This window comes from Labrus mixtus, chromosome 20, assembly GCF_963584025.1.
Source record: "Labrus mixtus chromosome 20, fLabMix1.1, whole genome shotgun sequence".
Lineage (NCBI taxonomy): Eukaryota > Metazoa > Chordata > Actinopteri > Labriformes > Labridae > Labrus > Labrus mixtus.
Window position 1 is genome coordinate 2,275,174 of NC_083631.1, and position 18,534 is coordinate 2,293,707.

The window sequence follows — 18,534 nt, forward strand, 5'->3', positions numbered from 1 at the left end:
AGGACCAACCTACCTCCTGCTCACCACATGTGGCTCGCTTTCTGGGCTGTGCAGAGACAGTGGACCTCAGTGGAGTGGGTAAGTTCTTGTTGGGGTTTGCGACAAACACAACACAGGGAGTTTTTCCTTTTTCCTTTAACTGGAAAGTTTGTGCATTCACAGTGTTCAGACATACAAAGCTCATAGTAAAGCTCTGGCTGGAGCAAATCATACCAGCACTCATTGATCACTGGTCATGCTCTAGTTTGAACACATATATATATATATGCTCACAAAGATAGAGGAACAGACATTCCTAACGATTATGTGCACACACACACACACACACACACACACACACACACACAGAGATTCACGCACAGATACATATTGCCATAAATAAGGGATAATACACACAAGTTCATTACACTGAAGGAATATATGAAATTATTTTGTTCCATTTTAGAATTAATATGCACAATTTTACTCGTGATGTGTTGGTAATAACTGTGTTGTTTCCTATGAGTATTCATAGGAAAAAATGTCTGGGTTAAAAGTGTTATCCCTGACAAATGTAGTAATGAAATATTGAATGATTTTAAGAAAACCTTTGATTTATTACATTAAAAGAACACAACTTACACTGGACTACGTCTTTGGGAGGTATAATGGTCAACATACTAATGAACTCCTCTTCTTTTTTCCAGATACCAATCCGTTACCTCAGCCATCGTAGCGTTTAGACATCTTCCATCATCTGCGAGTTACTCCTGTAGCCCCAGCAGCACGGATGGGTGGGTTTTTAAATGAGCCCGTGCCTTCTTATGTACAATTACTGTTTGATTACAGCTGTGTAACTTAATGTGACCATTTGTCTTTCTTCAACAAAGATGTAGGAGATTAATGCAACAGCACTGTGAGTTAGGCTGGTAGTGAGCTAGGAGTATTTAATAACTGCTCATAACAGTTTTATTGCCTGTATTCAAGGATCTCTTTTTTTACTGATGATTATTGAACAGTCTCATTAAAATTGGCATCAGTACTACTTATCCAGTTTGGTCATCCTGTTGATTTTGCTAGTGCATGTGTCTTTCCCTCCTGACCTTGCCTTCTCCAGGTCTGAGTCAGAGTCAGATATTAAATGTGAACGTATTGCTCCCACACAGACACTCCTGCCTAGTCAATGACCGATAAATAGGGGTTCTGGGAAGAAAAGTAGGAGGCACTCCACTTCTAATCAGCAAAACTAGTGAGAGAAACGGAGGGAGGATGTTGAGTTATGAGCCCTGTGACCACTAAGCAGAACATACCTTTTCTGGTTCAATTATTAAAGCTTTGATGGAGGTTACTGAAAGGAAAACTTTCTTTCTTTCTTTCTTTTAAACCATGCGAGGAAATGAGATTTGTATCATAATAGGACAATAAGGAAAGTGCACTCCAAAGATGAAACTGCAAGTTGTATTGAAGATACATCAATATTACATTCAAAGCACATCACCTAGCAGTCACTGAACAAAAAACATAAGATAGGAACTTGCCTAATACCTCACAAATAAGTTACGTTCACAAAAATATCACTGTAAAAATACCATGAGTCAGGGAATAGAGTTTAACATAATGCCATGAAAGAATTTCACAAGCTGTAGCTGATCAATGGCACTTCATGAAACAAGTATCACCCTAATTTATTCTGCACCGTATTATGAGTCTGTCTTCTTCTGATGCTTCTGCATCCAACGGCACTTTAGAGGCTGTTCCTTTAGATCTATCTTGTGACACATAAACATCATGCTACAGTTTAAATATTTGCAGATTATCACAGAAGAATGTACAAAATGTCTACCTAACATCTTACTTGAGATGCTTGATTAGGAAATTATTACAGAAAGTGACTACAATTAATTATACCACAGCCATACTCACATATACATTTTGAGTACATGATCATGTACCCAGTGTCCTAACTTTTGGGCATTTTATTTCTATTGGTCATCTTAACTGCAGTGCTCCTCTTTTATTTAGTTGTAAAAAAGAAAGAAGGCTTATGTTAGAATAACTTATACAACCCTGTGTCCACTTAAGGCTTTTCAAAAGACCCTGTATTGACTAAATGCTAAAAAAAGAAGACATTTTTGGTCCACATTATACATGTCATGCATTAACAAAAACTAAGCATGTAGTTCATCATTTTAAATAGAGAGATTTTCCCTTTTTGTGATCTATTATCATTGAGTTATTGGGTAAATTAAAGTATAATCCTATCCAGCACATTATCCTGAGAAAGCCCAGGTTACATTATACAAACTAACCTGAGAGCAAAAAAGTACTCCAATCCATATACATAATTGTATACGCTGCAGTCTTTCACACACAATAACTAATCACTAGTCCTGTCCCAAAAAAAATGCAATTAACGGATTTAGGTTAGACCCTCAGCTTCTGTAAGACCTGCTGAGAAACCTAAATACACGTTACTTGATTTAGGAATTCACTTTCAACAATCAATTATCTTCTGTAATGCATGATATACATATAAGTGTTTGATAATTGTCTGTTCTTGTTGGAAAGTGCTATGAAATTTGTTTAACATTACATAAATACAACAGGAGAAATCTAGGTCCTCTTACACATCTTTGACATTTACAGTGTCTGTTTTCCAGCACGTGATTCTCATCGAGGAATAGTAATGGAAACATTATGCTAATCTGCTTCAAAGTTTTATTGTGTCTATGCCTGACCTCGGATGATTTTGCCCTGTGATAAAAGCTCTGACGTGTGTTTGGGTGTAGGCATTCTCATGGAGAGTGGTCCCACAGACATGACGATGGACGGACTCCGTTAGCTGCATCTCTGAGGTGAAAGGTGGAACCGGAGGGGAAGGGTGGTAGTTTATAAGGGTCAGGAGGTGAAATAGGAGTTCTGCATGGAGTAGAGACGGTCAATGGGATTTCCCACCCGCCCTGCCAGGAGACTGCCATCTCCTGTTGCCAAAAGGCAGTCTCCAAGGTGACCAAGGCTGCCATCGCTGTCCAGGTCATGGAACACTGTCTCTGAGTCTGCGGTAAAACAAAAAAATGTGAAAGTGGAAAAGTCTTTGATTAGTACAAAAAGCACAGAAAAGCATAAAAAATAATGTTTGATTAAGGATGATTTTTTTTTTTTACCGTAAACCCAGAAGCCATAGGACCTAACAAACCTCCCTCATTCTCTGTAGTATAATCCAAGTAATTTCCTTACAACTGGAAACTTTCTTCAAACATCTTCCTATGTGCTTAGCTACATGAAGCAACTCTTTGAAATCCAAATATTACATTTCTCCCTTTCTACCCCCAACTGTACAATTCCGAAAGAAATAGGAAAGAATATAATGGGCTGTGCAATAGTTTGACTATCGTGTAAAGGGCTTCAATCAACTCTACTGCAGTCTACTTTACTGCTATTGTGAAGACTAACCTACCAAATATCTGCATCTTGAGAAGTGATACAATTATCATGAATATAGGGGAAGGTAATATCAAATTCTTAATTTTGAAGGGAGAGGTTTTTATTTTAAACTTGCAGCCTTGACCTCTTGTCTCACCATAGGAATGGAGCTGCTCGCCGTTCAGCTGTGGTGGTGTAAGTCCATGTCGAAAAGGCTCTCCACCATAGATGTTTGGGTCCAGAGCAAGTAGTTGCTGACGTGGCAGAGAGGGATACCCCAGTATCCCATCCATGCCATGGGTACTAGAGCCATCTTTGTAAAGATGAGAATCCCTTTAGTCATATTGTTTTTTTCTTCTAATCAGTAGATTTTTTTTTATTCTGAACTTTAGTAAGCACTGTGTTATTACCCTCACTGTCATCGTTGCTCTGGCGGCCTCCTCGGCTGGGTCCTCTCCGGGTCCCTCCCAGCTGCTCTTGTTCCTGTTGCTGCTGCTGCTGTTGCTGCTGTCGGCGAGCTATCTTCTTCATCTGTAGCACAAAAACGCACACTGTCTGAATGAATTCTCTCTCTGATAAAGTGTGAAACTGAACATTTCCCCAGAAAATATGTAAGCTCTCACCTTGGCTCTTTGGTTTTGAAACCACACCTGCACAACTCGGACTGTCAGACCAGTCTCTGCAGCCAGTGTCTCCCTCACCTAGAGGTAAGAGTTTTTCATAATTAAAAGAAAAAGGGTAAAGTTTATTTTATTTTATTTAATTTTTAAGCCCATTAACAATAATGTATTTAAAGCAGGGATTTTCTGTTTGTTTTTGGATGACATCATAATCAGACAACAAATCCCACCCACCTTACGACAAGGCTTAGCGGACACTTCAAAGGAAGCCTTGAAAGCACGGCGCTGCTGCGTGGTCAAGATGGTACGTGGTCGTTTTGAACGCTTGTGCTCCTTGCCTTCATCACCAGCTTTCCCCCCACCGGAGCCTCCTCCACCGTCCTCATCCTCACTTTTTACTGAACAAGATGAGCAGACAATAAAGCAGTCAGAGCAGCTTGCAGGAAAGGGTATGATTTTATTCCTCTAGCTGAAAAAGACGTGACAGTAAGTAAGTAAGAATCAGAATTGTTTTATTGTCATGTTTACACTTAATAAATTTAACTGGGTGTGTTGGGGGAAAAAAAAAATAGCATAGAAGTAGAAAAAATTAGTAAAGGGCTAGCGATAAACCTCTCAGAACCTCTGGATAACAGCTGTTTCTAGAGTTAAGATATTAAAAATACGTGTTATTTTTGCTCAGAGGAAGTTCAGCTATATATGCAAAAGACAATTTCCAGAATTTAAAGAGGCCAAACATACCCAAGGTTATCAAAGCATTAGGAAAATTGACTTATTATCACTGCTATCTAAAATGTAATTTTAATTTAATGTCAGCAATTTGCCTTTATGAAGCAGTTTTTTGGTATGTAATTGTCTCACTGTTCAAGTATTTATTGAGTCAGCAAACTACTCGGCGTGCCTTATATTCAGTTAATCATAAATTAACTGAACTAAGGAGCAGTTTGAAAGGAAGTTCCTTAACCTACATTTGCCCTTCAGGATCTGCTCACTGGTCTGAAGTGGTGGAATGTCATTAAGAGTGGATTTGCTGAAAAATATGCTTAATGGATGAATGTAACAGAGTTTGCTTATAGAACTATGTCGAAGAACTTGACATTTTGAGTTCATTCATATGTTTCAGCCAAAGCAGCATTGTACCAACCTGCCTTACCTGATTCAGTCGGTGTGGGACTTATAGCGGCCAGCATCTCCCTCTCCTTCTCATAGTCCATACGGCAGAGCAGCTGGCCTTCTTTCAGCACAAACTCATCACCTCTTTGCAGCCGGCGTTCACACTCGCAGCAGGTAAAGCAGCCCAGGTGGTACACCTGGCCTTGCACACGCATTATCAGCTCCGAACGGCCAATCACTTGCAGGCAGGCACTGCACTTCCTTACAAACAGCCTGGAGGTGCACAGAAAGATTTATATGTGAGGGATACCTTGATAAAACGTGGAGCTATGGAGTCATGGAGTTCAGAGAAAGAATTGGGCATAGACGGTGAACGGTAATTAAAGATGAAGGCATAGACAAGGAGCTCTGATACATTAACCAGCTCAAATGATTCTACAGATTAGCATAGTCTCTTAATTAAAGGTCGTATAAACATCACCCAATTCACAGAGCAACAAGGTGAACATCTGCTGAGGGAAATAACAGTCGTCTGCGTTTTTATAACATACTTTCTTTTCCCTTTCATTACAGTAGGTGGCAGTAGTAAGCTTATGAAAAAGGAGCTGCCTGGTAAGTCTTTCACTTTTAAATCATTTTTTGCTTAATGGGATGAACTCCAGTATGCCCATATTACACCCACAATCTGTAAGTGCTTATTTAACACGATGAAATAAGCTTAATATGGAGTCTTTGTTAGGTCCATTTCTTCCCCTTAACAACTTTCCTCCTTTTGTCCCTCAATCTCTCCTCCTGTGAGATGTTCTAACCCTTCAGCTTCTCTCCTGCCTTACCATCTCTTAACACCCCCATTTCCATTTGCAGGGCCTAAGACTCTGTCTTTAAATTCCTCTCAAATCCCTGCTCTTGCACTTGGTTTCCTCCCCCTCCCTCCCAAGTATTTTCTGCCAGCATTCCCAGTTCTCCCTCACGCCCTCCCAGCCTGCCTCCCCAGTTCACTGAAACTAATAAAGACAGGATTAATTAGATTGTTGTTTAAACAGTGCAATGGCCAGACAGACGCTGTAAACTCATAACCAGGGATTGGGGATAGCATGGGGTTAATCTCTCCTCTCACTTATGCACACTAAAACACACATACACACAAAAACACAGACTCTCCCACACACATGCATCCACACGCACAGGCATGTGCACAGACTCACCTAATATAAGTATATAGTCTGATATCAGTCAGTCAACCATCAAAAACATAGTGATGCAACCTATGATCAGCAGAAAGTTTTCCAGGAAGAGTTACCAAGTATTCATCTACTAGGAGTAAGAAAGGGAAAGGTCAGTGAATATTGAAATAAGGGAGAAAAAAACACAAACCTGGTTGAGAAGGAGGGGAGGATGAGAGGGGAGTGAGCAGGGGGAGGAAAGGACAAAGCAGAAGTGTTGGGTCCCTGACCGAGTGATAGGAAGGTGTTGTTGCCCAAATCTGGAGTGTAAAGAAGGAGCCAGGTCTGCACATTAGAGCTCCTAATCTGTGTTTCTGTCCCAAACGCAGCTGCTACAGCTAATCTTTCTCAATCCATCTGCCAAACACTTCCCAAATTCCCAAAATGACAGTGTCGCTAACTTGACACCATAAAGCAAACACAAACGTCCTCATTAACAGTCCTAAGCCGATCTATTGTGACAGGACCTTGTGTTTTACAAAAGGTTGCTCACCTTTTCTTTCCCGATTGAAACATTGTTAAATACCTTTTCAAAACTACACATCAACCACAGAACTTGCCATCTTACACATATTAAAACAGGAGAGAGCATCTCCTGCCTGCTCGGCTGGGCCTCACTCTCCATCAAAACACACACTTCTTGTTCACAAACTTCTTCAATGCTTCCTTTCAATGTGAACAAAAAGGAAGAGAACAGAAATGTCACAGAATTGCTTGACATAAGACCGATGATGTTGGTGGTTAAGTCCCACACTCCCTAATCGGGGTGTACACAGCACGGTAGGAATTTACTCAACATGGCAAATGAAGGCAACTTGGGGCAACTGCCTCAGAGGGGGGTCTGTAAGTAGATCAATCTAATCCCTCTAATAGAAGTATTATTCACACGGGCCCTGACCAGGGTGCAGCTTCCAATAAACCACAGAGACCTGACGGCTGTAGAGCAGGTAAACTAAGGTTCTACACCAATTTTAAAAATGTATTCAATCTTGACTGTATACACTCGTTTATTTTTGTGGATTGGGGGATTGATATGTGAATGCACACACACACATACATTTGTATTCATTTTTCTCTCTACATGTAGGCACCCTTCTTGAAAAACTACACAAAACATTTATATGTATTTACAATATTATGCAGTATCTAATAGTAAATAAAGCAAGGATTCTAGACACATACAGTAACTATTAAAGCACATCAGTTGAAAAGTTGATGAAACCGATGTGCAAAACAGGTTATGTTTTTTTAATTGCATTTTAATTCAGGTACAAACAAATAAAATTAAGTTTACATTAAACAGCTGAGGTATAGAATTTAGACAATTAATCAGAAAAGCTATTTTTGAAAGACATTTCTTGGATTCAGTTGGCCTTCCTTTTATGAAGTGTGCAATATTCCTATGTACGGAATTACAAAGCCGACAGAAGAACCTCTGATTGTGAGCTTGTGTGCATGTTGTACAAAATCTCGGGAACTTTGGCTGCAGGCACCTTTGAGTTTCCTGCTAAGGATTTCTGTGGGGTTACAGGGCAAAACTAATTACAAGCTCACCGATTATGAGATCAAATGTAAAGGCAGAAGAGCTGATGTTAAGTATTGGGTGGATATAATTAACCCTTTCCCTTCTTGTTATATTGTACACGAACAGTAAAACTGAACTTCCTCATCTCCTTAAGCTATGTCATGTGGCATTGTTTAGCATCTGAGCTCTGACAAGAACAATATTGTGCAGACCAAAACACAATGATTACATAAATAAAAAGTGTCTCAGAGCCAGTACAGTTGTTGTTTTTGCTTTGATAAATGATGACTAGTTTTACAGTTATAGATTTTCTAATACAGGCTTTCAGAGTGCCCCCTTTTGCTGTATTAATTAACAGTTGTCTTTTAAAGGCTAACCTAACTTGGAAAGATAAGGACTAACACTTTCCAATTCAAGGCTTATGTATCTCATTCTGTGCTCCACTTTTTTTTAATAATATTTTATTTTGCATTTTCTAACAAAAATAATCTACACATCACAAATCAACAAAGTCCATGACCACAAGGACTTACACAATCTCAATAAAGAGACAACACACACAAAAATAAAAATGTTGTCTTATGTGGTTTAGATGTGTTTGTTTGTTTTTGACCATTTTTGTTATGTTTTGTCTCATTCTGTGCTCCTGTTAACATTAAGTGAACGCGTGCAGCACTTGGAGTCGGAGACAAATTTTGCCAAGGCAACAGTAAAGTGTATAGTATCATATTGTGAGTGTTAAGTTTGAGATGGATTCCTGTTTCGCAAACAACAAATCTGCAAGGAGGTGAAAACTTATGTTTCCAACAAATGTAACGTGTTCAAAATGACCATGAGTGTGCTTAAATGTTGCCTGAAAACAAAGGTGGATCCAAAGATTCATGTGATTGAAGCTAAAAGAACAAATGATATGTAACAATTTTACTTTTTAAGTTGTATTCTGTTCAGTATCCATTTCTTAGGTATGGATGTGTGTGGTGGTGTGAGTGCGTGTGCACGTTCAGCGGATATTGCTCTGTGAAGCAAAATGGCTCAGAGCCAGGGTTCAGTAATCACATCATCTCCTTTTATTAAATCTCCCTGCACTGCTTCTGTGTTATTAAAATCTCCCAGCATTCCCCACGATACTCACTACCCCTGCCACCACTCACTGACGCTCACTCACACAAATACACACATATACAAAATACTGTCACACACACACACACACACACACACATGCACGGATATATGTAGCATCACATGCACACATAAACACAAATATGCACAGTTTGTGTAAATACAGATAAGGTGCCTGGGTACAAACATCAATAAAACACTGACAGATGCTCTCATCTGTGCACCATCCATGCATCAATACAGTAAAATCATAAACAGTCATATTGCTCAATGAAGCTGTGTAAAAGTTGTAATCGAATGGCTATGAGGGTCTGCAATGTGTAAAATACATCTTAGGAGGCATTGCTGCACAAACCCTCAGCCAATCTCACAGTTATACAGTTACATGTCATAACTCTGATTGTAAACTGTTCACACTGGTAATAAGACCGCAGCTCTACATGAGAGCAGCACTGATGTCTGTAATATTCAGGAACTACTGTAATGTACCTCTGAAAGTAACAACAAAAACCTGCATGGCGCACAAAGTCTGCATGATATGTGTCTCTGAGTGTGTGCGATTTACACCTGATGCTACCAAGAATGAATTCTATGTGTGAGGATATAGATGTGTGTTTGTGTGTGTGTGTTAGTTTAGATAAAACAGTTAATCCCCAGGCCACCAGAACGCAATATCCTGTCTGCCCGTTTCTCATTTCCTGTCTGTCTCTGGCGGAGTGGGAAGCAACGGGGAGGGGGGTGGCGGGGGACAGCGGGACCCGTTGCCCCAGAAACAGGAGATACAGCCGGTCGATTTGAGAAAAGTCTACGCCGATCTCCCTATCTCTCCCTCTCTGGTGCGACCCCCTATTCTCTCCCTCTTTTTCCTCCCTCTCTCTGCTTTTATTATCTCAGATTTAATAAAGCCAAGGCGAGCAGCTTGTTCTGCCATGAAACATTTATTAGCTGTCTGTTATAAAATTGTTGTGGGGGAGGAAAGATGATGGGGTCTCATCTCACATTATGCAAAAACAGTGGCAATATCACCCCCTCCTCACACACATACACTGAGACAAAAATCTGCCCTTCCCTGTGGCTCTTTTCTTTCCCAAAAACTCAGACACCTCATCTCTACCTTCCTTGTCCTATTTCAAACCAGTCCTCCATCGATGAGATTTATCCCTAATGTGCTGTCATTTACACCATAAAATCTGAATATTTCTCAACGGCACAACGCAACATGAAAACTTCCAAATCCCCACTTTCCTTTCCTCTGGATCATCTCCAACCATCATCTGTTGAGTTCCATGTTGAGGTTACAAACTCTGGGGTAAGGAAGTAGTGTCTGAATGTTTCATAACCACATTCACGTGTAGCCTATCACTATGCAGCCATGTTTCACTTAAACACACATTGATCCACAAACTTTCTTATGGAAATGCACTGTACTGACAGAAATGTTCAATTATTGAAGGAAAACTTCCTCAGTTCCAATTTAATTAAATATTTCTCGCAATGCAGGTGGATTGGTTTCATTTTGCAAGGTGATGGAGATGGCATTTCCTGCTGCCTTACAAATGACATTTTTCTTGAAAATAAAGTAAATCGTGAATGTAACATTTGATTTTTATGAGCACCACCAACAAAATTCCAAAATTAAGCACAAAAGTATTGATTTTTAAGTTCCAATAGAGTTATCACATATTGAGTCCTCTTTGTAGTTCACAAATCACTGATGAAGCAGTGAGAGTTTAAGCACTCAAAGTTATCACAGGAACTGAGTCATTCATCTTTAGGGACAGGGATAAGGGATTGTTGTCCTTCTGATATGTCATTGCATAATTCTCTCTAATAGTATGTCCCTGCAGCCCAGTGTCAGGCCTGTCATCAGAGGACAGCCACAGAATGCTGGGTAATTAGCACCGTGCCCAATCAGCCTCCCCACCTCCTCCTCCCGTTCCCATCCCGAGACACAAAGAGGCGCTGAGGGAAGGGAGGCGATTAAGAGAAAACAAGGGATAAACGGGGAGATAAACTGTTTGGTGTCATGGCTGCCATCAATCTCAACAAGAACGAAATGAGGTTTAGAATAGAGAAATATTATTACAAAGCAGACAGTGATGAACGAGGTAAAGGATAGAGAGACAGGGAGAGGAAGGGTGGGTGGGGTAGGGGTATGAAGGGGGGAAGAGGGGTAGAGGATGCAGTTTCCATTCTCAGTCTCAATATTTTAGTGCAGGAAGACTCTTACATAAATGCACTGTAACTTGAGAGTGTCAGTGTTAGTCTCACATATATCTACCTGGTCAGCAGAGGGAGATTCTAGAACTGTGGCGCCGGGGTCTGCCTCTCTCTGTCTGCAAAGACAGGGTTTGTAAACCTATGTAGACCTAGTGCCCTCCACCCCACAGAGGAAGGTATTAAACCTCAGGTTTAGTGAATATCCACCCTGGTGACCTGTTTTTCACAGGGGTGAAGCTGCCTTTATGGGGCTTACAAGGGAGCTTCCATGCAGGCTTCACACAGCCAGACTACCCTTCATTCTGTCCCAGTTCAGCACTATTGACCGGGGAACACTGGCCTTACACTGCTCAGATTTGCGAAAAAACCATTATCCATAACAAGTGTGAAGGTGTGAAAATGTGGCAGTAGGATGCTAAACATGGTAGGTAGTATACATGCATTTAAATAGGTAATTTCACTGTCTTAAAATTAGCATGCAGGTATGATATTTACTTGTCCTAAAACTTTTATGCAGTACACTATTTATTTCTAATTCTAAAAATTCATTCACAGATTTCCTGTCCTTTTTTATTATTATTCTGCACCTTTAAAAAATATAAGTGATGGATTGCACCCGTGCAAAAAAACACCACGATGTAAACTTAGCATGGAAGGCGGTCTTGCCACAAATTTATTCTAAAGCTTCATTTTGAACATCTGGTCCATAACAAGACGGAGTTCCAGAGAATTTCTTGAGGTTTCAACACAGAAATAAATCCAAAAGAAAAAATCCACAAGATGCACTTCATTTAATTGTGTCTAAATCCCCTCATTACCATAACAGATTGAGACAGGGGAATCTCTAAACTGAAGGCATACCTCCTGTTTTATTACAAAGATAATGAGTGGCAGAGAGTCCCTGCTTATTTATTTCACTAAGTTTCAACTACTTCCCTTAAATATGACTTACAACCCATATTCCATCAAATTCTAAAGTCCTTAAATAAAATGGCATTTGATAAGGATTATAAATTCAGAGCTACCATTATGATGTCTTTTGGATATTGTCTTTTTGAGCATCGGAGCGATCACCTCAGAATTATTTTGAGGAAAAATATCCTTTGACAACATTAAACATGCAAATGTTGAATAAACTTTTGCCTTAAAGGCAATTTATCCCAGAGGAATCAGATTGGGGGAGGGGTCACATTTCAAAATTAGATTTGTTCTCTCATTTGAATTGACAGACATTTACATTGGCTTATTTGTTTTCACCTCAACAGAATACAATAATTATGAAGTATTTGAACATCTCCCAAAAACTATTCTTAATTTGTTTTTCAATTTCAACATTGTCTTTTAGGAATACCAAACACAAGAAATAAATACCAATCCTATACTGTGAGACCTTTATTGTATGCCAGGGACATGGAGGAGAGTTGTGCCTGCCTGATTGTGCTGGGTGATGAAATCAAAGCAAAGAATAAATTCAACATTTTTGAGACAGATATGCTGTATGGTGGTGATATATATTTTATCCACATATTCTTCAAAACTCAGACAATAAGATGAATTGCACCATCACTGTGCATAGAAATCATCAGTTAATCTTTCACTGTCTCTTAAATTCAACCAAGCTTCAAGTTAAAGATGGCTAAATCTTCCCCTTAAACTTTTTGCACGTTCCAGATTCTTGGACATGGTTATCTGTTACAATGCACACACCTGCTCTAGACGGGAGTGTGGGTGCGTGGTGTAAGGCACTGATGGACAGACTGCAGGGAAAACAAGGAGACATTGTTGCCGATCTGCTTGAAGGTCACAGTCAGTACTGCGTGCCAAGTCTGGCACAGACTCGCACTACAAGGCAACTATCCACATGCAATGTATAGGGGACTAAATCAACACCATAGTGAATGAACAGCTGACTGTTCATTTGGATCTACAATTACAGTCATTACACGAGGAGAGCAAATACGCTGGTTCATTCCATCACTAAAAATGCACCCAGGGCTTCATTTCTGATAAACTATATCCTCCATGTTTCCCACTCATTTTTCAAGATAAACGTCACACAATGGGACTTTCTTTAGGCAGCTCCCCCTCTCTCTCCCTGACTCTATCCTACTGTCTCTCTCTCTCTCTCTCTCCTCCAGATGTCAGGTACAGTGGGAGTGTCTGTGCTGCTGGATGCCGTCTGACACTTTTCAAAACAATGATAACAAGCTCGGAGCTCGTCCTTCAGATGTCTATGCCTGGAGCTCACACTGCAGGCATGCCCACTGACCGCACACCAAAACAACTAAACAGGAGGAACAACACACACACACACACACACACACACACACACACACACACACTTCTCATAAACTAATTATTTTTTTGCAGTAATTTGCAGAGTGGTCAAACTGAGACCATCCCATTACAAAGCAGCATGGAAGAGCAGGACAGCGGTGTTTAGAGCTTTTAATTCAAAGGTGGGAACATAAACTTGATGGATATGGCTCTTAATCACTCAATATTTTTATTTCTATATGCAGACAACACAATCTCCATCAGACAAATACAGATATTTGTCACTTGACATGTATTAAGTTTAGAATAGGAATTTAGGAGGAAAGAAGCAACTAATAACGACTCTAAAGGTGGATGACGTGCTGACAACATCTGATTTATCATTTGAAACCTCAATAATCTCTGCAATCCTCTTGATATGCCTCATAAATGTCTGAAAGACTTTTACACACAGTCTGTACCGTAGATTTTACATCAGTGTGTATAGCTATATATTCATACACAATTAGTCAAATATTTACCTGTAATATTTGTGTTGCGATAGTACAATGGAGCAGAAATGAAAGTAGAAATTATTAAACTATTTAAAAATGTTCAGTATCTTGACAAATTAAAATAGAACTGTGAGTAATGCTCCTGTGCAAGCTCTCCTTGTTTACAATGGTGAACTTATGGGATCTAATAGGCCTATTTACAATATACAATAATATATTAGAGGCTAATTATTAAAGCTAAAAATTTTTTTACTGTTTCTATTTCTATCAGATTATTTTATTTTTGGAATTAATGTTTTTGCTATTGTTAAATTAACTGTTGTAAGGTAAGTTAAGTTGGTTAAAGCTACTAAAACTATATTTTTATCCATGAAAAAATAGCTTTGATTGTAGTACAAAATGGAAAAGACGCTGCATACTTTCTTGACCTACAATCATTTGCTCTGTCATTGTCAAAACTGTGCCTGGTATTCGTTGGTGAGACATTTAGTCCAAATAATGATGTTATTCATCATTCAATCTCATTTTAAGTGAGACAGACTTTCGCTCCCTTTTCCAGTATTTTTTCCTTTTCTTTTCTTTTGTATTTAGGCTACTTGACTAAGGATAATTCAGTTGGACCTAATTGATGGGTATTCGTTTCTTTTCCACAAGCTAGCCAAAGTAGATTGCAAACTGCTAAACAGTGATAGCTTGTAAAATGAACTTAGGGGTCTAAGAAAAATATAATATAGCCTACATCTTGGAAATTCAAAAACTCTGAAAAACGAGGAGGACATAGGCCTACATGCATTTCATAAGAACTGTTTTCATCTTTGGGCCTGTGTGTGTGTGTGTGTGTGTGTGTGTGTGTGTGTGTGTGTGTGTGTGTGTGTGTGTGTGTGTGTGTGTGTGTGTGTGTTCTTACTTCTCATAGTCGTGCTTGCAGTACAGGAGTCGGTCCCTGCAGTAACAGGTCCCGGTGAGCGCACTCAAACACACGGCGCACTTGACGCAGGTCTCGTGCCAGGAGCGCTCGTTCACGCGCAGCAGGAAGCGGTCGGCGATGGGAGCCTCGCAGCCGGCACACAGCTCTCCCCCTCCCCTGAACTCCGGACCTGGGGGGCAGCATATCATCAGTGCGTGATATAGAGACACTAACAGAGGCAGGGACAGGATGTTTAAAATGGCTTTATGCGTCCAAATCACTTAAATGTAACCCCCTCCCCAAAAGGAAGTAATGCCTCCCTCCAAGTTTTCATCACGGCCATCTGTAAAACACTGGAGCAATATGTAGCATGCTGTTAACCTAATACTTTATTATTATTATTTTTTACAATAGATGACACATTTTAGTGTAAACTACATTTTGGCACAGTACACCTGCTGTCACCTCCAACACCACCCATATCAGGTGAAGGCCTACTCAAGAGGCCGTACCACACTAAATTAGTTACTGTTTTTAAATCTCTCTCGTACGTATATTAAGTCCACAATAGGCCACATGTATTGAGTCTTATTTGATATTTTATACTGTAAATAAATTGTATTTTTCTAGTCAGCGTAACAAACGCTTGTGGATTAGGCCGTTTTCTTTTCTGCATTATGATGTCCCTGGAATACTTCCGTAGCCTATGATGATGCTGAATTCATATGGATACGTAGTAAAGACTTAATATGATGCAAATGTTCTCCTAATATCCTGCACATTTATACTTAAAGGGGTTTCTATTGCGTCAATATTCTGGAGCTATGCTATTTTGTGGATGATTATTGAAGTCTGACCTTTTCGTCTGATAAAAGTTTTTCAAATGTATCCTGATTACATTTTTCTGTGTTGATTATTTTGGACGTTTTATTAGGATTTTTTTTCCCATTTAGGTCTAATTGTCCGCTGTTTAACACTCACCGAAAGGCGTTGAGGATGGAGGCTGCTGCAGACAGGACTGCTGGCTTTCCTCTGTTTTCATCCCTTCTCTCCTTCCCTCAGTGTGATCGCTTCAGGAACACACACAAAACATGAATAAAGCACAATGCTTATCAAACATTTGTGCTGTACCATTGCAGTAAATCTACCAGGAAAAAAAGGAGTCAATGAGGCCAAATATAGGCTATAATCCGTCGGACACAAATTTCACAGAAAATGCAACAATACACAGGCGATGTTTTCATTTTGATCCAGAGTTAGACACTTCAACACATGAACAGCTTCTATTAAATTCAACATTTTAAAGGCAGAAATACTGATCATATGCCTTGAAAAAATACAAAATAATAATAATGTAAAAAAATGACAAAGCTTTGCAGATTAATCTGTGCTACTTTGATATTTGGTTAATTGGTCTACAATTAACAGCCCGTAATTTGTGTATGACACATTTTCAATATGCATTTCTACCTTTGAAGCTTCCAGCTGCATTATCTCAGTATAGCATTTCATTTGAGTTACTTGGAATTATCTTGACTTATGTTTATAACATTCTCTAAAAAAATACGACCAGTATAGTGTATTTGTGCTCATTTCAGGTTATTATTTTAGTTTGTACAATTGTTTATTAATGTGACCAAATTACCCTAAACATCAAGAAGAAACTTCAAAACACGCAGACGTGTTTTTTTTTGTAGTTCCAAAAATACACGTTTTGAGAAATATAGCCAAAATTGGATGAGAAAAAAAAACAAAAACAAAAAAAACAGAGGCTTTATTTTTCTACCGGCATGTTTTACTTGTGGTGGCCTTACATGACTCGTTTTTACTAAATAGGCTGGCTAAATTATTACGTGTTTTATGATATTTACAGCATGGGGATGAATTAAAAGTTTTTGGAGTGGTATTTTTGGAAGAATATTAGGCTAACTATTACCATACGATTATTTGGAGACTGATTCTTTCAAATTTAATAAAATAAAAAAATAAAGTCTTAACTGTACGGGAATGGCCGCTTTCAGTTGAAAATTTAAAAAATCTAATAAAGAAATAAATTATGTAAATGTACCCTGATTGGATGATTTGCCTAATTGCGGGTTGAATGGATTACTGACGTATTCGTGTAATAACATGACGAGAGTAACAGCCTGACAGCCTGAAAATGATTACTGGAATAAAACTGTTTAAGTAGAAGTCATAAACTTTGGTTGAGGTCTCATTGACTAATAAAGGAAATATAATTGTAATATGAGGATGAATAAATTCTATTGATCAGTGAGAATCTCCGTATTGTAGGTGTCAGAGCTTTTCATAGTTTGAAGCCTCTCATGTTTAGGCATTTGTGTCATTTCTGATAATCATGTGTGTTGTTTTAAATTAAGTTTAAAGGCTTGCCATCCTCTCCACCAAAACAAAGTAAAACGTATAAAGTTGAGCAGTGTGTTTTGGACTCAACTCAGAAAATACATAAATAATGTCCACGAGGACGATTTCCAAATCGTGTTTGATAGGCTACTGAAGCACCGACTGAAACCTTACCTGTAATAAAACCAGTCATCCTCTTTATTATCTAAGATCATAACTTATCAAGTAGCAAGGTCACCGTGACTTCATCTTTTTTATTTATTTCTCCTGAGCATCTTCTGAAACCTGACAAATATTCTTAGATGTTTTCCAAGTCATGAGCAGGAAACACAAAGGCTTCAATTCGAGCAAAAAAATAAAATACTTTTTAAATAACATGTTTGCCTCCTCTGACAACCTGTTTTTGGGTCGCAGAGTCCTACCTTGAGGTGAAACACACTCCTCCAGAAATCTCAGTTGGCAACATGAAAACGTGCGGGAACTTTCGTCCAGTAGAAGAACAGCGGCGTTTTCAGTTAGTTCACCTGTATCTCACAGTCCGGAGCGCATGCTGCTTACGGTAATAATCCAAATACCATGATGACCCAAACTATTCTCTATTGTCTCTCCTGTGTTTCTGTGCCAGCCGTGTGTGCGCCCTGACTGTTCTGTGCGTAAAGAGGGAGGAGATGGACAGACAGAGAGAGAGAGAGAGAGAGAGAGAGGGAGGGAGAAGGTGCGGAAGATGATGGGGGAAGATGAGCGATGATGCAGCCTATTGATAACTCACATGAGGATGAGCTTCTTCATTTGTGTTCGGAGACGGAGACTTCCAAGGGCGCACTTGATTGGGAAAAGACTTGAGGTGAGACGTAAATTCCGTCGTGTTGCTATCTATGCTCAACTAGGCTACTATACTACTTAACAAATGTAATAGAATCTATGAACACTCAAACTGTCTTATCCTGGTAACACATTATGAACGGGACAAAGATAAATGCAGATGAGAGCAGTTACTGTGAACCATAATTAGGCTTCATCAAAACATCTGAAAATGTTGGTTCACTTTATAAGCTGTCATAATCTTAGAAACACATGTCTCTGAATGAAAATAATTATTTAGAAGTAGGAAAAGTCAAATCTCAAAAACTACCCAATTAGAAATTAGAGGTTTATTTAGCTTACCTTTTACTATTGTGTCTGCAATGTTTACCCACATTGGGAAAAGACCGCCCCCTTGTGTCCAAACAGGAAAGGTGCATACAACAAAATAGTCAAGGTGACGACACTA

At 39.2% G+C, this 18,534-nt stretch overlaps 1 protein-coding gene across 2 annotated transcripts; it reads right to left on the minus strand.

Moving 5' to 3' along the window:
- Nucleotides 1-1,423: 1,423 nt before the first annotated feature.
- Nucleotides 1,424-18,407, minus strand: lmx1al (LIM homeobox transcription factor 1, alpha-like). 2 transcript variants are annotated; one of them, XM_061065314.1, is made up of 9 exons: nt 17,687-18,407; nt 15,882-15,970; nt 14,901-15,090; nt 5,176-5,408; nt 4,257-4,420; nt 4,026-4,103; nt 3,813-3,933; nt 3,560-3,715; nt 1,424-3,035 (listed from the first exon to the last, which is right to left on the minus strand). In XM_061065314.1, exons 1-9 carry the CDS (start codon nt 17,728-17,730, stop codon nt 2,878-2,880), a joined length of 1,233 nt encoding a protein of 410 aa, XP_060921297.1. In that variant the 5' UTR covers nt 17,731-18,407; the 3' UTR covers nt 1,424-2,877. The 2 variants fall into 2 exon arrangements, with proteins under 2 accessions (XP_060921297.1, XP_060921296.1); XM_061065313.1 differs by having other exon boundaries at nt 5,167-5,408.
- Nucleotides 18,408-18,534: the final 127 nt, after the last annotated feature.